Genomic DNA, 24618 nt, shown 5'->3' with positions numbered 1-24618 from the left:
TTGATCGATTGAATAATTGACTCGAAAGGGGCGTAGCCACCTGTGATTGACAGAAAAGATGCCCATGGGTGATTGACAGGACTGCGGGTGATTGATTGATTGATTGATTGATTAAAAAGGCGTGCGGCAATGAGTGATTGTTTAGGTAATGAATAATCGATTAATAATTGGATTAATTGATCAAGAAAGGGGCGTGGCGAGGGGTGATTAGCAGAGAAATAGTCGATTGATTGACAGCCAGGCCGAGGAATAAATAAGGCAAAAGGGGCGGGGTAATGACGTTTGGCAAGCTAAATTATGCAATAGTAGGCGGGGCAATGAGTGATTGACAGCAGATTAAGTAAGTGATTTACCGCTTCATGGGCGTGGCCACACATCAGCGGGGGCGGAGCAACCTTTGATTGACAGATGTAGGGACGCGCCTGACGAATCCTCGCGAGATTTCCCGAGATTTGGCGTCGTTCCCGCCCCTTCTCCCCCTCAGCCCAACATGGTGGTTCACGCTGAGCCCCCCCCTGAGCCCGACATGTCGCGACAGTGGCGACAGTCGGCGCCTCGCCTCGATCCCGACACTGCCGAATATTTCCGGAGGGCCCTGGAGACGCTGGAGGAGGGGCTGAGCGAGGAGGAGCTCGGTGAGGGGGGGTTTGGGGGAGTTCATGAGGGGATTTGGGGGGTCCGTGAGGGGATTGGGGGTTCCGTGAGGGGATTTGGGGGAGTTTATGAGGGGATTATGGGGTTTATGAACGGTTTTGGAGGGTTATGAGGGGATTTGGGGGGTCCGTGAGGGGATTGGGGGTTCCGTGAGGGGATTTGGGGGAGTTTATGAGGGGATTATGGGGTTTATGAGGGGTTTTGGAGGGTTATGAGGGGATTTGGGGGAGTTTATGAGGGGATTTGGGGGGTCCGTGAGGGGATTTGGGGGAGTTTATGAGGGGATTATGGGGTTTATGAGGAGTTTTGGAGATTTATGAGGGGATTTCGGGGGTTTATGAGGGGTTTGGGGGAATTGAGAAGGAATTTGGGGGTCCCTGAGGGGATTTGAGAGATTTATAAGGCGACTTTGGGGTTTGTGAGGGGATTTGGTGTCCATGAGGGGTTTTTGGAGGTTCCTGAGGGAATTTTGGGGGTTTATGAGGGGATTTTGGGGGGTTTATGAGGGGATTGGGGGTTCCCTGAGGGGTTTGGGGGAGTTTGTGAGGTGATTTGGGGGATTGTATGAGGGATTTATGTAAATTTGGGGGATTTATGAGAGCTTTGTGGAAGATTTGGTGTTAACTGCCATTTGCTCACTCCTAACCCTCATTTCTTCAGGTTTAATCCCAATTTTTTGGTGTTTAACCCCCATTTTCTTGCTCCCAATTCCCATTTTTTCACTCCCAACCACCATTTTTTTGAAATTAACCCAAATTTTCCCTTCCATTCCGCAGCCCTGTTCGCTCCCAACGTGCTCTCAGAGCTCTCCCGCTGCCTCCCTTCAGCAGCGCTGCACCCCAGCTCCTCCCGGCTGCTGCTGCAGCTGCTGCCCCATTGCCCCCCCGAGACCCTCACCCCCTTTATCTCCCATTTGGGGGGGGTCTCCCGCCACCCCCGGGGGTCCCGAGCGCTCGAGGCCGCGCTGGGCCGGGCGCTGGCGGCGCTGGGGGCGGGGCTTGCGCTGGGGGCGGGGCTGGAGGGGGCGGTGACGGAGCTGGGGGCGGAGCTTGGGAGGGATTTGGGGGGCGTGGCCCGGGATGCCAACGGCAGCTTCGTGCTCAGGGCCCTGCTGGGGCTGCTCAGTGGTGGTGCTGACCCAGGTGAGGGGGAAATTTGGATTTTTTTTGATTTTTTGGGGGGTTTTGGGATTTTTGGGGGAATTTGGGAGGGTTTGGAGAAGGTTTGAGGAGGTTTTGAGGGGGTTTTGGGTGGGTTTGAGGCGATTTGGGGGCGTTTTGGGGAGGTTTGAGGGTGGATTTGGGGATGCTCAGCGACGGGGCTGACCCAGGTGAGGGGGAAATTTGGATTTTTTTGATTTTTTGGGGGGTTTTGAGGATGATTCGGGGGTTTGAGGGGCATTTGAGGGGGTTTTGGGGGTGTTTGAGGGGGATTAGGGGGTGCTCAGCAGTGGTGCAGACCCAGGTGAGCGGGAAATTTGGGGGTTTTTGGGGAATTTGGGGATTTTTGGGATATTTGGAGGGATTTGGGACGGATTTGAGGGGGTTTTGGGGGGGTTTTGGGTAGGTTTTGGGGGGATTTGAGGGGGATTTTGGGGATGCTCAGCGGCGGTGCTGACCCAGGTGAGGGGGAAATTTGGATTTTTTTGATTTTTTGGGGTGTTTTGGGATTTTTGGAAGGATTTGGGAGGGATTTGAGGGGGTTTTGGGGGGGTTTTGGGGGATTTGGGAGGGTTTGAGGGGGTTTTGGGGAGGTTTTGGGAAGGTTTGAGGGGGTTTTTGGGGGTGCTCAGCGGCGGTGCTGACCCAGGTGAGGGGGAAATTTGGATTTTTTTGATTTTTTGGGGGGTTTTGAGGGGTTTTGGGGGTGTTTGAGGGGGATTTGGGGGTGCTCAGCAGCGGTGCAGACCCAGGTGAGGGGGAAATTTGGATTTTTTTTGATTTTTTTGGGGGGATTTTGGGAGGATTTGGAGAAGGTTTGAGGAGGTTTTGGGGGGGTTGAGGGGGTTTTGGGGGGGTTTTGGGGGATTTGGGGAGGGTTTGAGGGGGATTTTGGGAGGATTTAGGGGGGATATGGAGAGGTTCAGTGGTGACACCGACCCAGGTTAGGCAGAAATTTGGATATTTTTTGATTTTTTGGGGGCTTTTGAGGGTGATTCGGGGAATTGAGGGGCATTTGAGGGGGTTTTGGGGGATTTTGAGGGCGTTTGAGGGGGATTTGGGGGTGCTCAGCTGTGGTGCTGACCCAGGTGAGGGGGAAATTTGGGGTGATTTTGGGATTTTGGGGGTTTTCGGGATTTTTGGAAGGATTTGGGATGGATTTGAGGGGGTTTTGGTAGGGTTTGAGGGGGTTTGAGGGGGTTTTGGGGAGGTTTTGGGGGTGTTTGAGGGGGATTTTGGGGGTGCTCAGCGGCGGCGCTGACCCAGGTGAGGGGAAAATTTGGATTTTTTTTTATTTTTTGGGGGGTTTTGGGAGGGTTTGAGGGGGTTTTGGGGGATTTGGGGAGGGTTTGAGGGGGATTTTGAGGAGGATTTGGGGGTGCTCAGCGGCGGTGCTGACCCAGGTGAGGGGGAAATTTGGATTTTTTTTGATTTTTTGGGGGGGATTTTGGGAGGATTTGGAGAAGGTTTGAGGGAGATTTTGGGGAGTTTTGAGAGGATTTTGAAGGGGAAATTTGGGTTTTTTTTTTTGGAATTTTGGGATTTTTTGGGGGGTTTGTAGAAGGTTTGAGGGAGATTTTGGGGGATTTTGGGGAGATTTTTGGGGATTTTTGGAGGTTTTTGATAATTCCCCCCTCAATTTCTGCCCCAGTCCCTCCTCCCAAGGGGGCGGAGCCAAAGGCAAAGAAGGCGGAGCTAAAGGCCAAGGGGGCGTGGTCACTGCCAGAGGGGGCGGAGCTTCCACCCTCGTTCCGCCCCCTGCTGGAGGAGCTGGCACAGGGGCTGGAGCAGCAAATCCCAGGTGAGCCAAAAACCCCAAAAATCACCCCAAAATCACCCAAAAATGGCCCTTTAAACCTCAAAATCACCCCAAAATTATCCTAAAAACCCCAAAATCTCCCTAAAACTCCCAAAAAATAAAAAATAATCCCAAAATCACCCTAAAATCACCCCCAAAATCACCCAAAAAAACCTCAAAATCATTCCAAAATCATCCAAAAATTTCCAAAAATCTCTCCAAAATGCCCCCTAAAATTCCCAAAATTCTTCAGAAATTTCTCCCAAAATTTCCACAATTTCCGCCTTAAATCTCACAAAATCCCCAAAATTTTTCCATAAAATCCCACAAATTTCCCCTCAAATTTCCTCACAAATTTTGCTAAAATTCCCCAAATTTTTCCCTAATATTTCCCAAATTTTCTCCTAAAGTCTCCCAAATTCCCTCCTGAAATTCCCCCAAAATCACCAAATTTTTTTCCTAATATTCCCAAATTTTCCTCTAAAATTTCACAAATTTCTCCCAAAATTTCAGAATTGCCCCCTAAAATCCCCTAATTTTTCCTCCAAAATTCACAAATTCCCCCAAAATGTCCCAAATTTTCCCAAAAAATCCCAAATTTTCCCCAACAGTCCCCTAAAATTCTCAATTATCCCCCAAAATCTCTCAAAATTCCCCTGAAAAATCTCCCAAATTCCCTCCAAACTTCCCCCAAAATCCCCTTAAAATTTCTCCTATATATCACCAAAATTCCCAAATTTCCCTCCAAAATTCCCAATTTTTTCCCTAAAAATCTCGTAAATTCTTGCAAAAGTCCTAAAATTACCCCAAAATTCCCAAATTTTCCCCAAAAGTCTCCTAAAACTCTCAATTATCCCCCAAAATCTCTCAAAATTCCCCTGAAAAATCTCCCAAATTTCCCCCAAAATCCCCTTAAAATTTCTCCTAAATATCACCAAAATTCCCAAATTTCCCTCCAAAATTCCCATTTTTTTCCCTAAAAATCCCCCAAATTCTTTCAAAAGTCCTAAAATTTCCCCAAATTTCCCCAAAAATTCCCAAAATTTTCTAAATTTTCCCAAAAATTCCCAAATTTCCCCAGCCCTGCTGAGCCCGGCCTGCGCCAGCCTGTGCCTGCAGGGGGCGCTCCGGGCCCTGCACCGCAGCCAATCACCTTCCTGCGCCCGCTTCTGCCGCGCCCTGATTGGCTGCCTCAGCCAGGACAGCCCCGCCCACGACCAGAGGTGAGTGCTGATTGGCTCCTTCTTTTCCTCCTGAGTTCTGATTGGCTGAGCGATCCTGGTGGGGTTTTCTGATTGGTTGGGGACTTCCAGGCCTCATGTCCTGAATGGCAACTCCTCCCCTCATTGACCACGCCCCTTTATGTGATTGGCTGCTTTCTTTCTAAATTTGGGCGGAGCCACACTTGCCATTCCCTGATTGGCTGCTGCTTTAAATCCCTTTTCTCTGACTGGCTGTCCCCTATGGGTGCTGGGCATTGATTGGCTGCTCCTCCCAGTCCCTTTTCTCTGATTGGCTGCTGTTTCCAAAAACTTTTCTCTGATTGGCCGGTTCTCCCATTCCTTTCTCTGTGATTGGATGATTCTCGCTGTCCTTGACCCTCTTTCTCTGATTGGTTGATGCTCCCAATCCCATTTCCTTGATTGGCTGTGGCCAGCAGATCTTGTCCTCTGATTGGCTCTTGCTCTCAATTCCCTTTTTCCAATTGGCCGACATTTTGGATCCCCTTTCTCTGATTGGCTGCTGCTTTCAGTTCTTTTTCTCTGATTGGTCACTGTCCTTGGTCCTCTTTTTCTGATTGGCTGCTGTTCCCAACATCCTTTCCCTGATTGACTGTAACCTGCTTCTCCTTCACTCTGATTGGCCGCTTCCCCCAATCCTTTTTCTCTGATTGGCCGCCCTCTCTGTTCCCCTCTCTCTGATTGGCCCAGCCCTCTGCTGACGTCACTACAGGACCCCGACCGGTCCCGCCTCCTGGAGGCGGCCATGACAGTCCTGGACCCCCCGGGGCTCCGCGAGCTCTTCCGGGGTCACCTGCGGGGTCACCTGAGGGGCGTGGCCTCTCACCGAGTGGCCAATCACGGCCTGCAGAGGCTCCTGGACCACGCCCCCGAGGATGTGGTAGGCGGGGATTGGCTGGATAAGGATTTGGGGGCGGGGTTTTAAGGGGGAGGGGCCTGGAGAGGGAATAATGAAGGGGTAAAGGGGCGGGGCTTAAAGGGGAGGACCTTAAAGGGTGTGGCTCAAAGGGGAGGGGCTTAAAGGGGGTGGAGCTTAAAAGGGAGGGGCCTAAAATAGATGAGTACAAAAGGGGAGGGGCTTAAAGGGAGTCAGAATTAAAGGGGAGGGGTCTACAATGAGAATCTCATTGGTTGAGAGGGTGGTGGGCGGGGCTTATTGTGTAAGGAGGCGGAGCTTGAAATGTTAATTAGGTGTGGGTGGAGTTTAATTAGGTGCATGAAATGGGCGGGGCTTAAAGGATTAATGTAATTGGGTGGGGCAGTGGCGGGCGGGGCTTAGAATGGTTAAATGTTGAGTGGGAGTGGCTTAGTGGGGGCGTGGCTTTGGGGAGGTTCCTATTGGCCAGAAGGTTGGTGGGAGGAGCTTAAAGGGGGTCAGGTTTGAAAAAGGAGGAGCTTAAAGGAGGTGTGGCTTAGAGAGAGGTTCCTATTGGTCAGAAGGGTGGTGGGAGGAGCCTAAAAGTGTAGAGACTGAAAGGGGAGGGGCTTAAAGGGGTGGTGACTTAGAAGAGTGTTCTCATTGGTGAGAAAGATGGTGGGAGGGGCTTAAATGGGTGGGGTTTGAAAGAGGAGGAGCTTAAAGGAAGTGTGGCTTAAAGAGAGGTTGCTATTGGCTGGAAGGGTGGTGGGAGGGGCATAATGACACAAACCCCCAAGTGGGTGGGGCTTAAGTAACTTATTTAGCAGGCAGTGACTGCGGATTGGCTGGCAGGAATAGAGGGGGTGTGGCTGAACTCAGGTGGGAGGGGCATAAAGACACAAACCCCCCAAGTGGGTGGGGCCTAAATAACTTATTAACAGGGAGTGACTGGGGATTGGCTGGCAGGAATAGAGGGGGTGTTGCTGGACTCAGGTGGGAGGGGCATAAAGACACAAACCCCCAAGTGGGTGGGGCTTAAATAATTCATTTAGCAGGGAGTGACTGGGGATTGGCTGGCGGGAATAGAGGGGGTGTGGCTGAGCCCAGGTGGGCGTGTCTCACCCAGGTGGGCGTGTCTCACCCAGGTGGGCGTGTCCGTGTTCCCGCAGGTGTCAGAGGCGCTGTCGGAGCTTGGCCCCGCCCTCCAGGAGCCGCTGGCCCGGGGTCACCCCGGGGTCATCCTGGCCCTGCTGGGGGCGGCCCTGAGGCACCCCCGGCTCCAGGGGGAGGCGCTCAGGAGCCTCTTCCAGGTGGGACACGCCCCTTTTTCGCGTAGGCCACGCCCACTTGGCGATAAACCACACCCCCTTTGTGTTAAGCCTTGCTCTCTTCATGTTAGGCCCCACCCCCTCTATATTCCCTAAATAAGCCACACCCCCTTCCCCTACATCCCCATTGTTTAGGCCCCGCCCACTTAACCACCTGCATTGGCCACGCCCCTTTCCTCTAATCTGCTCACATATTTGGCCACGCCCATTTCTATTAAGCCACATCCATTTTTATTGAGCCCTGCCACTTTTAGCCACACCCCTTTAAGTCCAGCCCCCTTAAGCTCCTCCCATTTCCCTTTAAGCCACACCCCTTTTAGTCTTGCTCTAAGCCCCGCCCCTTTCCCATCAAGGCCCCAGTATCTGGCCCCACCCCTTTCTCTTAAGTCCCGCCCATTCCTGTTAACCCCAATATAAGCCCCGCCCCTTTCCCACCAGTTTTGCCAATGTTGGGCCCCTCCCCTTTCCTCTTAGCCCCGCCCCTTTTAACCCCATTCACTTTAAGCCCCGCCCCTTTTAACCTAATCCACTCTAAGCCCCACCCCTTTCCCATCAGGCCTTGTGCTGCTTGGCTCCACCCCTTTCTGTTAAGCCCCGCCTCTTTCAGCCCCACCCTTTCTAAGCCACGCCTCTTCCAGATAAGCCCCACCCCTTTCCTTTAAGTTCCACCCCTTTTAGTCATTTCCTGTCTAAGCCCCACCCCTTTCATATGAGCCACACCCATTTTTTTAACCCCCACCCCTTTCCCTTAAGCCCCACCCCTTTAGGCTGTACCCATTACCTTAAGCCCCACCCCCTTTTTGCCCTTTCCCCTAAGCCCCACCCCTTTTCTTTAAAACACGCCCCTTTAAGAAAAGCCTTGCCCATTTAAACATGACAGTCTTCAAGCCCCGCCCCTTTCTGTTAAACTCCGCCCCTTTGCGCCATCCAGTTAAACCATCACCTAAGCCACACCCCTTTCTTATAAGCCCCTCCCCTTTTCCTTAAGCCCCACTTCTTTTCCTTAAGCTCCACCCCTTTTTCTATTATCCTCCCTAAGCCCCGCCCCTTTTCCCATCAGGCTTTGCGCTGCTGGGCCCCGCCCCACCACCCCCATTGCGTCACCGCCCTGGCCCAGCTCCGCCCCCTGGAGGGCGGGGACAGCGGCGAGGAGGCGGAGCCTGAGGTAAAAGGGGCGGGGCTTCACTGGGGTCGGGTCTAAAGTGGGTGGGGCTTAAGAGGGTGAGGCAATAGGGAGTGGCCTGGGAAGGGGTGGGGCTTGAAGGGGCGGGGCTTAAATGGGTGGGATTTGAAGGGGCGGGGCTTAAAGGGTTGGGTTTTTCCATGGGTTTTTAAATTATTTGTTTTTAACTTGATTTTTTCCTCCTATTTTTCCCGTTTTCTTCCATTCTTTCCAATTTTCTCAAAATTCCCATTTTTCCCCCATTTTTCCCCCATTTTTCCCTATTTCTCTCTCCCAATTTTTTCCTCCAAAATCCCCAATTTTCCCCCCAAATTTTCCCCCAAAATTCCCATTTTTTCCCACATTTCCCCCCCATTTTTTCCCCAAAATTCCCCAATTTCCCCCCCGAAATTCTCCTCCCAAATTTTCCCTTTAAATTCCCATTTTTCCCCCCAAATTTTCCCCCTAAATTCCCTTTTTTTCCCCCCAAATTTTCCCCCTAAATTCCCTTTTTTTCCCCCCAAATTTTCCCCATAAATTCCCTTTTTTCCCCCCAAATTTTCCCCCTAAATTCCCATTTTTCCCCCCAAATTTCCCCCAAATTTTCCCCCTAAATTCCCTTTTTTTTCCCCATTTTCCCCCCATTTTTCCCTCTAAATCCCCATATCCCAATTTTCCCAAAATCCCCAATTTTTCCCCCAAAATCCCCAATTTTTCCCCCCCTATTTTTCCCCATTTCTCCCCCAAAATCCCCATTTTTCCCCTCATTTTTCCCCCTAAATTCCCTTTTTTCCCCATTTTCCCCCCATTTTTCCCTCTAAATCCCTATATCCCAATTTTCCTAAAATCCCCCATTTTCCCCCCAAATTTTCCCCCTAAATTCCCATTTTCCTCCCAATTTTCCCCCTTAAAATTTCCCCTAAATCATCAATCCCAATTTTCCCCCAAATTCCCATTTTTTCCCCCTTTTTTCCCCCTCTCTTCTCCCAAATCCCCAATTTTCCCCCAAAATTTTCCCCCTAAATTCCCTTTTTTTCCCTCATTTACCCTCCTCTGTTCCCCCAAATCCCCAATCCCAATTTTCCCCAATTCCCCAATTTTTCCCCCATTTTTCCCCGTATTTTTCCCCATCTCACCTCCAAAATCCCCAATTTTGCCCCCAAATTTTCCCCCTAAATTCCCATTTTTTTCCCCCCAAATTTTCCCCCTAACTTCCCTTTTTTCCCCCCAAATTTTCCCCCTAAATTCCCTTTTTTTCCCCCAAATTTTCCCCCTAAATCTTCCCCTTAAATTCCCATTTTTCCCCCATTTTTCCCCATTTCTCTCTCCCATTTTTTCTTCCAAAATCCCCAATTTCCCCCCCAAATTTTCCCCCTAAATTCCCATTTTTCTCCCCAAATTTTCCCCCTAAATTCCCTTTTTTTCCCCCATTTTTCCCTCTAAATCCCCAATTTTTCCCCCAAAATCCCCGATTTTCCCCCTAAATTCCCATTTTTCCCCCCAAATTTTCCCCCTAAATTTCCATTTTTTCCCCATCTCACCTCCAAAATCCCCAATTTTGCCCCCAAATTTTCCCCCTAAATTCCCATTTTTTCCCCCATTTCCGTCCCATTTTTTCCTCCAAAATTCCCATTTTTCTCCCCAAATTTTCCCCCTAAATTCCCATTTTTTCCCCCACTTTTCCCTCTAAATTCCCATTTTTTCCCCCAAATTTTCCCCCTAAATTCCCATTTTCCCCCCCAAATTTTCCCCCTAAATTCCCATTTTTCCCCCCAAATTTTCCCCCTAAATTCCCTTTTTTTCCCCAAATTTTTCCCCATAAATTCCCATTTTGCCCCCCAAATTTTGCCCTTAAATTCCTATTTTTCCCCCAAATTTTCCCCCTAAATTCCCATTTTTCCCCCTATTTTTCCCCATCTCACCTCCAAAATCCCCAATTTTGCCCCCAAATTTTCCCCCTAAATTCCCATTTTTTTGCCCAAATTTTCCCCCTAAATTCCCATTTTTTCTCCCATTTCCGTCCCATTTTTTCCTCCAAAACTCCCATTTTTCTCCTTAAATTTTCCCCCTAAATTCCCTTTTTTCTCCCCAAATTTTCCCCCTAAATTCCCATTTTTTCCCCCCATTTTTCCCCCAAATTTTCCCCCTAAATTCCCATTTTTCCCCCATTTTTCCCCCCATTTTTTCCCAATTTCCCGTTTTTCCCGCCATTTTCCCCCAACATCCCCTTTTTTCCCGCCATTTCCCTTAGCCCCGCCCCCCGTCTCCCATTGGCTCCCGCGCTCTTCAGCTCCTCCTCCATTTCCGTGACCCCGCCCCCATCGTGGGGGGGCTGCGGGCGCTGCCCCCCCCGGCCCTGCCCGGCCTGGCCCGGAGCCCCCCCGGGAGCCGAATTTGGGACGCGATTTTGGGGTCAAAAACCGTCCCCAAAAACGACAAAAAACGGCTCCTGAAACGCCTCAAGGTACCCAAAAAATACACAGAAAAAACGGGGAAAAAATCCAGGATTTTGGGGAAAAAATGTGAATTTTTGTGAAAAAAATCTGATTTTTTTTCTGTAAAAATTCGATTTTTTTCCATTAAAAATCGGTTTTTTTAGTTTTAAAAAATCATAATTTTTCAGCAGAAAAATTGGAATTTTTTTTTCAGAGGTACCCAAAACATATCCACAAAAAACAGGGAAAAAATCCAGGATTTTGGGAAAAAAATGTGAATTTTTGTGAAAAAAATCTGATTTTTTTGGTGTAAAAATTCGATTTTTTAATAGAAAAAATGATATTTTTTTGTGAAAAAAATTCTGATTTTTTGGCGCAAAAATTGTTATTGTTATTCAGGAAAAGAAATAGGTTTTTAGGGAAAAAAATCCCAATTTTTCCCAAGTTTTTGCATCAAAAAAATTGGATTTCACAATGCAAAAATTTCAGGTTTGGGCAAAAAAATATTGGGATTTTTTAGTTAAAAAAATTGAATTATCTTTCAGGAAAAAAATATGTTTTTTTAGGAAAATAATTCTGGGTTTTTTTGGGGAAAAAAGTGGTTTTTTCAGGAGAAAATGTTCAATTTTTGGGGAAATAATCCCTGAATTTTTAGTAAAAAAATCCCAATTTTTCAGCAAAAATTCTCCAATTTTTTAATGAAAAAATTCCCAAATTTTCAGAAATTAAAAAGGAAATTTGGGGTCCCCAAACGTCCCCAAAAACGACAAAAAACGGCTCCTGAAACGCCTCAAGGTACCCAAAAAATACACAGAAAAAACGGGGAAAAAATCGGATTTTTTACTGAAAAAATTTGGATTTTTTTGGCAAAAAAATCTGATTTTTTGGCCAAAAAATTCGAATTTTTTTAGAAAAAAATCCGATTTTTTTCATAGGAAAAATGAGGTTTTTTCGTAAAAAAAAATTTATTGTTTTAGCAAAAAAATTTGAAATGTTTCCTAGATAAAGATGTGGTTTTTTACAAAAAAAATCCAATTTTTCAGTAAAAAATATTGGAATTTTTGCACAGAAGTGTTGCAATTTATAGCACTAAAATCTTAGGTTTGGCCAAAAAAAAATCTGAGTTTTTCCATTAAAATATTGAATTATGTTTCAGGAAAAAAATCTGATTTTTTCAGGAAAAAAAGTCAAATTTTGGGGGAAAAAAATCCCTGAATTTTCAGTAAAAAAATCCCAATTTTTCAGCAAAATTTCTCCAATTTTTTAGTGAAAATATTCCCAAATTTTCAGCAAATAAAAAGGGATTTTTGAGGCCCAATTTGGATTTTTGGGGTCAAAAAACAACAAAAAACAGCTCCTGAAACACCTCAAGGTACCCAAAAAATCTGAAATTTTTTGGGGAAAAAAATCCCAATTTTTGTGAAAAAAAATCTGATTTTTTACTTAAAAAATTTGTATTTTTAAGCCAAAAAACCCCCAATATTTAAGAAAAAAATTCAGTTTTTCAAACAAAAAAAAGGGATTATTTTCAACCAAAAATTCTGATTTTTAAGACAAAAATTTTTTTTTTTTTTTCAGAAAAAAAGCTCAATTTTTACAGCCAAAAATGGGGATAATTTTAGGAAAATTTTGGGGTTAATTTTGGATTTAATTTTGATTTATTTTACATATTTTTGTCGTGATTATGAAATAATTTTGAGATAATTTTCGGATGTTTTTTGGGTAATTTTTGGAATAATTTCAGGATGATTTTAGGAGTATTTTGGAATAATATTAGTAATATTTTTGGGTAGATTTGGGATATTTTGGGGATATTTTTGTGACCATTTTAGGAATATTTTAGGAATATTTTGTGCTAATTTTAGGATATTTTTGGAATAAATTTAGAAATATTTTGGGCACATTTCTGGGATAATTTTAGGAACATTTTGGGGTTAATTTTGGATTTAATTTTGATTTATTTTAAATGTTTTTGTCATAATTACAAAATAATTTCGAGATAATTTTCGGATGTTTTTTGGATAATTTTGGGAATAATTTCAGGATGATTTTAGGAGTATTTTGGAATAATTTTAGTAATAATTTTGGGTAAATTTGGGATATTTTGGGGATATTTTTGTGACCATTTTAGGAATGTTTTGTGCTAATTTTGGGGTATTTTTAGGATATTTTTGGAATAAATTTAGAAATATTTTTAGGATATTTTTGGAATAAATTTAGAAATATTTTGGGCCCATTTTTGGGGTAATTTTAAGGACATTTTGGGGTTAATTTTGGGTTTAATTTTGATTTATTTTAAATATTTTTGTCATAATTATGGAATAATTTCTGGATAATTTTGGGAATAATTTCAGGATATTTTTGGGGTCATTTCAGGAGTAGTTTTAATTAATTTTGTGGTGATTATTAATTAATTTTAATTAATTATTGCAGGGTCATTGGGGAGCGCTGGCCATGGACAAGAGCGGGAGCCGAGTGCTGGACACGGCCTGGGCCTGCAGCCCCCTCCCCCAGAGGGTCCAGATGGCTTCGGAATTGGGTCTGGGGGCTACAAAATAATTTTGGGAAAATTGGGAAAAATTTGGGAAAAATTTGGGAAAATTTGGGTGAAAATTGGGTGAAATTTGGGTGAAATTTGGGTGAAATTTGAGCCATTTTTGGTGATTTAAATGGGTTTTTTTGGGATTTTTTGGGGATTTTTGGGTGGAATTTTGGGGTGATTCGAGGGAATTTTGGGGCAGAATTTGGGGAAAGTTTGAGGGGTTTTTGGGTGGAATTTGGGTAAAATTTGGGTGAAATTTGGGTGAAATTTGAGCCATTTTTGGTGATTTAAATGGGATTTTTAAGGGATTTTTTGGGGTTTTTGAAGGAGATTTTTGGGTGATTTTGAGTGATTTTTAAAGGGGATTTTAAAGGGTTTTAAAGGGGATTTTTGGGGAATTTTGAGGGATTTTAAAGGGGATTTTGAGGAGTTTTCAAGGGAATTTTGAAGGATTTTAAAAGGGATTTTTGGGGAATTTTGCGAGGTTTTAAAGGGGATTTTTGGGGAATTTTAAAGGGGATTTTTGGGGAATTTTGAGGGGTTTTAAAAGGGATTTTTGGGGAATTTTAAAGAGGATTTTTGGTTTATTTTGAGTGACTTTTAAAGGGGATTTTTGACGGATTTTAAAGGGGATTTTTTTGGGATTTTGAGGGGATTTTTGGGGGATTTTGAGGGGTTTTAAAGTTGATTTTTGGGGATTTTTGAGGGGTTTTAAAGGGGATTTTTTGGGGGATTTTTGGGGAATTTTAAAGGGGATTTTTGAGGAATTTTGAGGGAATTTTAAAGGAGATTTTTGGGGAATTTTGAGGGGTTTTTATGGGAATTTTTAGGGGATTTTGAGTTGCTTTTAAGGGGATTTTGAGGGGTTTTAAAGGGGATTTTTTGGGGATTTTGCGGAGTTTTAAAGGGGATTTTTGGGGGATTTTGAGGGGTTTTAAAGGGGATTTTTAGGGCATTTTTGGGGTTATTTTGTGTGGATTTTTGGATTTTTTTATTTTCTGTGTCCTTTTTCCCAAATTTCCCGTTTTTCCCCCCGTTTCCAGCCCCGCTCCTGCCCCGGCTGCTCCGGGACCCCCTCGGCCGCGGCGTCGCCCGAAGGCTCAGCCTGGAGCTGTTCCTGAGGCTCCGCCCCCAGTGGGAGGGGCTGCAGAGGGGGCGGGGCCTCCAGCTCTGACCACGCCCACAATACCCTCACACCACCCCTGGCCCCGCCCACATTTCAATAAAGATTTATTTTTAATATTTTTATTACTATTTTGTGTTGTTTCAGAGGGAGGGGCTGCAGAGGGGGCGGGGCCTGCCACTCCGACCACGCCCCCAATACCCTCTGGCCCCACCCACATTTAAATAATGGTATTAAAGATTTATTTTTAATATTTTTTAATTAATGTTTTGTGTCATTTTGTGTTGTTTCAATGGGGAGGGCGGGGCTAAAGGGGCGGGGCTTGCAGCTCTGACCACGCCCCCAATACCCTCTGACCACCCCCACATTTAAATAATGGTATTTTAAAATTATTTTTAATATTTTTATTACTATTTTGTGTTGTTTCAGTGGGGAGGGGCTGTAGAGGGGGCGGGGCCTGCCGCTCTGACCACGCCCACAACAACCTCTGGCCCCACCCACATTTAAATAATGGTATTTTAAAATTATTTTTAATATTTTTATTAATATTTTGTGTTGTTTCAGTGGGGAGGGGCTGCAGAGGGGGCGGGGCCTCCAGCTCTGACCACGCCCCAACAACCTCTGGCCCCGCCCGCATTTAAATAATGGTATTAAAAATTTATTTTTAATTTTTTTGTTAATATTTTGTGTAATTTTGTGTTGTTTCAATGGGGAGGGGCGGGGCCTGCAGCTCTGACCACGCCCCCAATACCCTCAAACCACCCCTGGCCCCGCCCACATTTCCATAATTTTATTAAAGATTTTTTTGTATTAATATTTTGTGTCGTTTTGTGTTGTTTCAATAGGGAGGGGCGGGGCCTGCAGCTCTGACCACGCCCACAACACCCTCTGGCCCCGCCCACATTTAAATAATTGTATTAAAGATTGATTTTTAATATTTTTATTATTATTTTGTGTTGTTTCAATGGGGAGGGGCAGGGCTTGCAGCTCTGACCACGCCCCCAACAACCTCTGGCCCCACCCACATTTAAATAATGGTATTAAAGATTTATTTTTAATATTTTTATTAATATTTTATGTTGTTTCAGTGGGGAGGGGCTGCAGAGGGGGCGGGGCCTACGCTCTGACCACGCCCACAGTACCCTCTAGCCCCGCCCCTCCCCATTGAAACAACACAAAACGACACAAAATGTTAATAAAAATATTAAAAATAAATCTTTAATACCATTATTTAAATGTGGGCGGAGTCTGCCGCTCTGACCACGCCCACAATAACCTCTGACCACCCTTGGCCCCACCCACATTTCAATAATTTTATTAAATATTTTTTATATTAATATTTTGTGTCATTTTGTGTTGTTTCAGTGGGGAGGGGTGGGGCTAAAGGGGCGGGGCTTGCAGCTCTGACCACGCCCCCAACAACCTCTGGCACCACCCACTTTTAAATAATGGTATTAAAGATTTATTTTTAATATTTTTATTATTATTTTGTGTTGTTTCAGTGGGGAGGGGCTGCAGAGGGGGCGGGGCCTGCCGCTATGACCACGCCCACAACACCCTCTGGCCCCGCCCACATTTCAATAATTGTATTAAAGATTTATTTTTAATATTTTTATTAATATTTTGTGTCATTTTGTGTTGTTTCAATGGGGAGGGGCGGGGCCTGCAGCTCTGACCACGCCCCCAACAACCTCTGGCCCCCCCCACATTTAAATAATGGTATTAAAGATTTATTTTTAATATTTTTTATTAATATTTGGTGTCATTTTGTGTTGTTTCAATGGGGAGGGGCGGGGCCTGCAGTTTTGACCACGCCCCCCATATCCTCAAATAACCTCTGGCCCCACCTACATTTAAATAATGGTATTAAAGGTTTATTTTTAAAATTTTCATTAATATTTTGTGTTGTTTCAATGGGAAAAGGCGGGGCTTGCAGCTCTGACCACGCCCCCCATTCCCTCAAACCACTCCTGGCCCCACCCACATTTAAATAATGGTATAAAAAATTTATTTTTAGTATTTTTATTAATATTTTGTGTTGTTTCAATGGGGAGGGGCGGGGCCTGCAGCTCTGACCACGCCCCCATACCCTCAGACCACCCCTGGCCCCGCCCACATTTCAATAATGGTATTAAAGATTTATTTTTTATTAATATTTTGTGTTGTTTCAATGGGGAGGGGCGGGGCATGCAGCTCTGACCACGCCCACAATACCCTCTGACCACCTCTGGCCCCGCCCACATTTCAGTAATGGTATTAATTATTTATTTTTAATATTTTTTATTAATGTTTTGTGTCATTTTGTGTTGTTTCAATGGGGAGGGGCGGGGCTAAAGGGGCGGGGCTTGCAGCTCTGACCACGCCCCCATACCCTCAAACCACCCCTGGCCACGCCCACTTTAAAATGTTTAAAATTAAAGTTTTATTTTTAATTTTATTTTTTATTTTTTTTTAATGGGTGGGGCTTATGGTGAATAGGCGGGGTTTAGGGGGATTGGGTGGGGTTTAAGAGGGATGGGTGTAGTTTAAGCAGAAGGGGCGGGGACTAACGGGATATGGGCGGGTCTTAATGGGAATGGGTGGGGTTTAAGGGGAAGTGGGCGGGGCTTATGGTGAATGGGTGGGGTTTAGGGGGAGTGGGTGGGATTTAAAGGGGGTTGGGTGGGGCTTAATAGGACTGGGTGGGGTTTAAAGGGAAATGGGTGGGGCTTAATGGGAATGGGTGGGGTTTAAGAGGAAATGGGCGGGGCTTATTGTGAATGGGTGGTGCTTAAGGGGAAATGGGCGGGGCTTATTGTAAATGAGTGTGGCTTAAGGTGAATGGGTGGGGTGTGTGGGAGTGGGTGGGACTTAAAGGGGTTTGGGCGGGGTTTAAGGGGGATGGGTGGGGCTTATTGTGAATGGGCGGGGTTTCAGGGGATTGGCTGGGGGTTTGCTGGCAGTGGGCGTGGTTTCCCGGTGAAGGGGCGTGGCCAGCGGCAGGGGGCGGGGTCAGGGCCGCCGGCCGTGGTCGGAGCGCGGCCGAGAGCCCGAGCAGGGCCCGGCCCAGGGCGCTTAAGGGGAAATGGGCGGGGCATATGGTGATTGGGCGGGGTTTAGGGGCAGTGGGTGGAGTTTAAGAGGGATGGAGGTGGTTTAAGCAGAAGGGGCGGGGCCTAATGGGATATGGGGCGGGTCTTATGGTGATGGGCAGGGTTTAAGGGGGTGGGTGGGGTTTAAACAAAATGGGTGGGGCTCAAGGGGATACGGGCGGGGCTTATGGTGAATGGGCAGGGTTTAGGTGGAGTGGGTGGGGTTTAAAGGATCTTGGGTGGGGCTTATGGTGAATGGGTGGGGTTTAGGGGGAGTGGGTGGGATTTAAAGGGGGTTGGGTGGGGCTTGTGGTGAATGGGCGGGGTTTAGGCGGAGTGGGTGGGGTTTAAAGGATCTTGGGTGGGGCTTAATGGGAATGGGTGGGGTTTAAGGGGAAATGGGCGAGGCTTATTTTAAACGGGTGGTGCTTAAGGGGAATGGGCGGGGCTTATTGTAAATGGGTGGTGCTTAAGGTGAATGGGTGGGGTTTGTGGGAGTGGGTGGGACTTAAAGGGGTTTGGGTGGGGTTTAAGGGGGATGGGCGGGGCTTATTGTGAATGGGCAGGGTTTAGGGGGAGTGGGTGGGGTTTGCTGGCGGTGGGCGTGGTTTCCCGTGAAGGGGGCGTGGCCAGCGTTGGGGGGCGGGGTCAGAGCCCCCGGCCGTGGGTCTGGGGTCCCTCGAGGAGCGGCCGGAGCGCGGCCGAGAGCCCGAGCAGGGCCCGGCCCAGGGCGCGGCACAGCGCGGCCAGCAGGCGCAGCAGCTCCCTGGGGAACGGGAATTGGGTCAGGAACAGAGAAATCGGCACCGAAAATGGGAAAAACAACACGAGAAACGGAAAAAACAACACAAAAATGGAAAAAACACCCCCAAAACCACTGAAAACATCCCTAAAAACACCAAAATCGACACGGAAAACGGAAAAACACCCCCAAAAACATGAAAAACAACCCCAAAAACAGCAAAACCACCCCCAAAAATGGAAAAATCACCCTAAAAATACTGAAAACATCCTTAAAAACACCGAAATCGGCACGAAAACCGGAAAAAACAACACAAAAAACGGAAAAAACACCCCCAAAAATGTAAAAAACAACCCAAAAACACTGAAAACGTCCCCGAAAAACACCAAAATCACCCCGAAAAACACCCCCAAAACCGTAAAAAACACCCCGAACAACAAAAAAAAAGTATAAAAAAAACACCCTAAAAAACGCAATAATTTTGACATAATTTTGGGGATATTTTGGGATAATTTTGAGATAATTTTGAGATAATTTGACAATAATTTTGAGATAATTTCACAACAATTTTGAGAGAATTTTGGGCTAATTTTGAGATAATTTGATAATATTTTTGAGATAATTTCACAATAATTTTGTAATAATTTGGTGATAATTTTGAGGTAATTTTGAGATAATTTCCCAATAATTCCGAGATAATTTTGATGTAATTTCCCTATAATCTCGCGATAATATCGCGATACTTTCGGGCCTCACCTGACGGCGGCGTTGGCGCCGATCCCGCCCAGCTCCCATTGCTGCTCGCGCAGGCGCAGTTGGAGCCGCCCCCGCGAGCCGTGGGCGGGGCCGAGCAGCGAGAGCCGGAAGAGCTCCGGGGGCGGGGCCGGGGGCGGGGCCGGGGGCGGGGCCAAAGCGGGGCGGGGCTGGGGAGAGGCGGCACAGCGGGGTCGGGGGCGTTCGGAATTTTGGGGAAATTATTCTGAATTTTGGGGGATTTTTGGGGGGCTTATTCTGGATTTGGGGGGTTTATTTGGAAGTTTAGGGCATTTTTGGGGAGTTATTCTGGATTTTGTGGGGTTTATTCGGAATTTTGGGGCATTTATTCTGAATTTTGGGGGATTTATTTGGAATTTTGGGGGATTCATTCTGAATTTGGGGAAATTATTCTGAATTTTGGGGATTTATTCTGAATTTTAGGGCATTTTTGGGGATTTATTTGGAATTTTGGGGGTTTATTCTGAATTTTGGGGGATTTATTCTGAATTTTGGGGGATTTTTGGGGATTTATTCTGAATTTCGGGGGGGTTTTGGGGATTTATTCTGAATTTTGGGGGATTTATTCTGAATTTTGGGGGTTTATTCGGAATTTTGTGGGATTTATTCTGAATTTCGGGGGAATTATTCTAAATTTTAGGGCATTTTTGGGGATTTATTCTGAATTTTGGGGGTTTATTCTGAATTTTGGGGGGTTTATTCTGAATTTTGGGGGGTTTATTCTGAATTTTGGGGTATTTTTGGGGGCAATTTTGGGTTAATTTCGCGTTATTTCGGGCTGATTTTTGGGGTGTTTCGGGCCGATTTTGGGCGGATTTTTGGGGTATTTTGGGCGGATTTTTTGAGAATTTTTTGGGGCAATTTTGGGTTAATTTTGCGTTATTTTGGGCTGATTTTTGGGGTGTTTTGGGCCGATTTTGGGCTGATTTTTGGGGGAATTTCGGGTTCATTTTGCGTTATTTCAGGCTGATTTTTGGGGTGTTTCGGGCTGATTTTGGGCGGATTTTTGGGGGAATTTTGGGGCGATTTCGGGGAATTTTGGGCTGATTTTTGGGGTTATTTTGAGATTTTTTTGGGGATTTTTGGGGCGATTTGGGGATGATTTTGAGTTATTTCGGGTTGTTTTTTGGCGGATTTTTGGGCTGATTTTTTGGGAATTTTTTGGGGAATTTTGGGCCCATTTTGCCTTATTTTGGGCTGATTTTTGGGGTGTTTCGGGCCGATTTTGGGCGGATTTTTTGAGAATTTTTGGGGGGATTTTTGGGCTGATTTGTGGGGTGTTTTGGGCCGATTTTGGGTGGATTTTTGGGGTGTTTTGGGCGGATTTTTTGGGATTTTTTGGGGGAATTTTGGGCCAATTTTTGGAGTGTATTGGGCTGATTTTAGGCTGATTATTTGGAAATTTTTGGGTGGAATTTTAGGTAAATTTTGTGTTATTTCGGGCTGATTTTTGGGGTGTTTTGGGCCAATTTCGGGCTGATTTTTTTGGGGAATTTTGGGGCGATTTCGGGGAATTTTGAGCTGATTTTTTGGGGTGATTTTGAGATTTTTTTGGGGATTTTTGGGTCCATTTTTGGTTCTTTTGGGTGGGGGTCTCACCTCGAGGGGCTCCCAGCGCTGCCCCTCCCCCAGCGCCTGCAGGGCCGTGTGGGGGGGGAGGGTCCCGAAAAATTCCTCGTCCTCAATGAGGGTCCCGTCCTCGGCCAGGGCCAGAACCGGGGGCCGGGGCAGCCCCAAAACCGAACCCGCCTGGAGTGGGGGCAAATTCCGGGGTTTGGGGAAAATTGGGAATTTATTCTGAATTTTCGGGGATTTAATTTGAATTTTTGGGGAATTTATTGTGATTTTTTTGGGGATTTAATTTGAATTTTCAGGGATTTTTTGTGAATTTTTTGTGATTTTTTGTGAATTTTCGGGGATTTTTTGTGAATTTTTTGTGATTTTTTTGTGAATTTTCGGGGATTTTTTGTGAATTTTCGGGGATTTTTTGTGAATTTTTTGTGATTTTTTTGTGAATTTTCGGGGATTTTTTGTGAATTTTTTTGGATTTATTGTGAATTTTTGGGGATTTTTTGTGATTTTTTGGGGAATTTATTCTGAATTTTTGGGGATTTATTGTGAATTTTCGGGGATTTAATTTGAATTTTCGGGGATTTATTCTGAATTTTTGGGGATTTATTGTGAATTTTTGGGGATTTAATTTGAATTTTTTGGGATTTTTTGTGAATTTTCGGGGATTTATTGTGAATTTTTTGGGATTTAATCTGAATTTTTGGGGATTTTTTGGGGGAATTAATTGGAATTTTGGGGGGGGATTTATTGTGAATTTTCAGGGATTTATTCTGAATTTTCAGGGATTTAATTTGAATTTTTGGGGATTTATTGTGAATTTTTTGGGGAATTTATTCTGAATTTTTGGGGATTTATTGTGAATTTTTGGGGAATTTATTGTGAATTTTTTGGGGATTTATTCTGAAATTTCGGGGATTTATTCTGAATTTTCAGGGATTTTTTGGGGGAATTAATTGGAATTTTGGGGGGGGATTTATTCTGAATTTTCGGGGATTTAATTTGAAATTTTGGGAATTTTTTGGGGGAATTAATTGGAATTTGGGGGGGGAATTTATTGTGAATTTTCGGGGCTTTATTGTGAATTTTCGGGGATTTATTGTGAATTTTCAGGGATTTATTCTGAATTTTCGGGAATTTATTCTGAATTTTTGGGGATTTTTGGGGGGAATTAATTGGAATTTTGGGGGGGGATTTATTCTGAATTTTGGGGAATTTATTCTGAATTAATTAAGGTTTAAGCAGGATAAATTAGGATTAATTCAGGTTTAATCAGGATAAATTAGGTCTAATTAAGGTTTAATCAGGATATATTGTAATTAATTAAAGTTCAATCAGACTACATTAGGATTTATTAAGGTCTAATCGGGAAAAATTAGGATTAATTAAGACACAGTCAGGCTAAATTATGATTTTTTGTTATGGTTTAATTGGAATTAATTAGGGTTTAATCGAGGTTAATTGGCAAAAATGAGGGTTTAATGAGGTTTAATTACCATTAATTAAGGTTGAAGCGGGATTAATCGGGATAATGAGGATTAATGGCGGTTAATTATGGCTAATAATTTAGGACTAATTAATTAGGGCTAATTAATTAGGGTTAATTAATGCCGGACCTGCTCGCGCAGCTCCCCGAGGGTCGCGGCCAGGACCCCCCGGGGCCGCCCCTCCCCCCCGGGGGCGGGGCTAACCCAGAAGGGGCGGGGCTTGGCGGGGGCGGGGCCTGGGTGGGCGGAGCCAAAGAGGAGGCGGGAAACGGAGCTGAGGGGGAGGAGGGGCGGAAAAAAAAGGGAAAAAAAAGGGGAAAAAAAGGGGAAAAAAAAAGGGAAAAAAAGGGAAAAGAAAGGGAAAAAAAAAGGAAAAAAAAAAGGGAAAAAAGCGAAGATGGAAATGGTGAAAATTGATTGAAATTCCTCGAAATTCCCCCAAAATTTCACGGAATTCACCCAAAATTCGCCCCACCTTCCCTCAAATTCAAATAAATCCCCTCAATTTCCCTCGAATTCCCCCAAAATTCCGTGAAAATCCCCCAAAATTCATCAAATTAACCCCAAATCCACTCAAATCAAAACAAAATTTAAAATTTTCTTAAAATTCCCCGTAATTCCCTCAAATCCCATTAAAATTCTGTGAAATTCCACAAAATCTTGTCAGATTCCGCAAAATTTCATCAAATTGTCCCAAAATTCAATCAAATTTTTCCAAATTCTCTCAAGATCCCCCTGAAAATTCCTCAAATCCCCCGAAATTCTGTGAAATTCCTTTAAAATTCATTAAAATTGCCACAAATTTTCCCCAAATTAATTTCAAATTCCCCCAAATTCCACAACATTCCTTAAAATTGTCTAAATTCCACAAAAATTTAAAAAAACCCCAAAATTTTCACAGAAATTTCCCCAAAATTCCCAAATTTTCCCCCCAAAATTCCCCTCCCCCCCCCCAGATACCGCAGCGCCTCCATCGCTTCCGGAGGGGGCGGGGCAAAGTCCAAAGGTCTGCGATGACGTCACCGTGACGTCACGGGGAGGGGAATCCCCTGCAAAATTCCCCGGGGGCGGAATTTGGGAATTTAGGGGGAAAAAAAGCGAATTTTGGGGCGAAAAATGGAGAAATTTGGGGGCGAAAAGGGGAATTCGGAGTCAAAATTTGAGAATTTTGGGGTTAAAATTGGAGGCTTTGTGTAAAAAAAGGGAATTTTGACCCAAAAAATCCAGAATTTGGGGTGAGGAATTGGGGATTTTGGGTCAAAAATTGGGAATTTGGGGTAAAAGAGGGAATTTTTACTCAGAAATTGGGACTGAAACATCGGAATTCGGGGGGGAAAATGGGGAAATTAAGGGTAAAATTCAGGATTTGAAGTGAAATTTGGGGAATTTGGGAGCGGATAGGGAATTTTTGATTCAAGAATTGGAATTTGGGGTGACCGAAAGGGAGTTTTAGACCAAAACTTGATAATTTTGAGTTAATATTGGGGATTTTGAGTAAAAGAATTCCCGATTTTTAGGCCCCAAAATCGAAAAGTTTTTCTCCCCTCACAGCTAAGCCACGCCCCCAAGGACAAATCCCCGCCCTTTCCTCGTCTCCTAGCAACCAATCCCTGCCCTTTTTCCTTTTCCTAGCAACCAATCCCTGCCCTTTCTCCCTCTCCTAGCAACCAATCCCCGCCATTTTTTCCTTCGCCTAACAACCAATCCCCGCCCTTTCCCCGTCTCCTAGCAACCAATCCCCGCCCTTTTTTCTTTCTCCTAGCAACCAATCCCTGCCCTTTCCCTGTCTCCTAGCAACTAATCCCCGCCATTTTTTCCTTCTCCTAGCAACCAATTCCCGCCTTTTGACCATCTCCTAGCAACCAATCCCCGCCCTTTTTTCTTTCTCCTAGCAACCAATCCCCGTCCTTTCCCCTTCTCCTAGCAACCAATCCCCGCCATTTTCCCGTCTCCTAGCAACAAATCCCCGCCATTTTTTCTTTCTCCTAGCAACCAATCCCCGCCCTTTCACCATCTCCTAGCAACCAATCCCCGCCCTTTCTTCGTCTCCTAGCGACCAATCCCCGCCCTTTTTTCCTTCTCCTAGCAACCAATCCCCGCCCTTTCCTCTGTCTCCTAGCAACCAATCCCCGCCCTTTTTCCTTTTCCTTGCAACCAATCCCCGCCCTTTTTTCCTTCTCCTAACAACCAATCCCCGCCATTTTTTCCTCTCCTAGCAACCAATCCCCGCCCTTTCCCTGTTTCCTAGCAACCAATGCCCGCCCTTTTTTCCTTCTCCTAGCAACCAATCCCCGCCCTTTTCCCGGTCTTATAGCAACCAATCCCCGCCCTTTCCCTTTCTCCTAGCAACCAATCCCCGCCCTTTTTTCCTTCTCCTAGCAACGAATCCCCGCCATTTTTTCTTTCTCCTAGCAACCAATCCCCGCCCTTTCCCTGTTTCCTAGCAACCAATCCCCTCCTTTTTTCCCATTCTCCTAGCAACCAATCTCCGCCCTTACCCTGTCTCTTAACAACCAATCACCGCCCTTCCCTGTCTCCTAGCAACCAATCCCCGCCTTTTTTCCCTTCTCCTAGCAACCAATCCCCGCCCTTTTTTCCTTCTCCTAGCAACCAATCCCCGCCCTTTCCTCGTCTCCTAGCAACCAATCCCCGCCCTTTTTTCTTTCTTCTAGC

At 45.3% G+C, this 24618-nt stretch overlaps 2 protein-coding genes across 4 annotated transcripts; one reads left to right on the top strand and one right to left on the bottom strand.

The window, feature by feature from the left end:
• The first annotated feature begins 346 nt into the window (after positions 1–346).
• Positions 347–14425, top strand: LOC141731727 (nucleolar protein 9-like). Of its 3 annotated transcripts, XM_074558210.1 has the most exons (10): positions 354–635; positions 1431–1796; positions 3466–3615; positions 4694–4835; positions 5544–5733; positions 6882–7022; positions 8101–8205; positions 10454–10666; positions 13071–13176; positions 14223–14424. In XM_074558210.1, the coding sequence occupies exons 1-10, from the start codon at positions 491–493 to the stop codon at positions 14351–14353; spliced, it is 1689 nt and encodes a 562-aa protein (XP_074414311.1). In that variant the 5' UTR covers positions 354–490; the 3' UTR covers positions 14354–14424. The 3 variants fall into 3 exon arrangements, with proteins under 3 accessions (XP_074414314.1, XP_074414311.1, XP_074414313.1); XM_074558213.1 differs by lacking the exon at positions 1431–1796 and having other exon boundaries at positions 347–635; positions 14223–14425; XM_074558212.1 differs by lacking the exon at positions 10454–10666 and having other exon boundaries at positions 356–635; positions 14223–14423.
• A 3549-nt stretch (positions 14426–17974) lies between these two features.
• Positions 17975–23286, bottom strand: LOC141731731 (lipid transferase CIDEB-like). The gene is made up of 5 exons (XM_074558218.1): positions 22906–23286; positions 22075–22219; positions 20489–20638; positions 18872–19038; positions 17975–18139 (listed from the first exon to the last, which is right to left on the bottom strand). Exons 1-5 carry the CDS (start codon positions 22917–22919, stop codon positions 18022–18024), a joined length of 594 nt encoding a protein of 197 aa, XP_074414319.1. The 5' UTR covers positions 22920–23286; the 3' UTR covers positions 17975–18021.
• Between the last annotated feature and the right edge of the window lie 1332 nt (positions 23287–24618).

Source organism: Zonotrichia albicollis, chromosome 24 (assembly GCF_047830755.1).
Source record: "Zonotrichia albicollis isolate bZonAlb1 chromosome 24, bZonAlb1.hap1, whole genome shotgun sequence".
Classification (NCBI taxonomy): Eukaryota; Metazoa; Chordata; class Aves; order Passeriformes; family Passerellidae; genus Zonotrichia; species Zonotrichia albicollis.
Note: the sequence above shows the minus strand (reverse complement) of the source record. Positions and strands in the feature narration are given on the sequence as shown.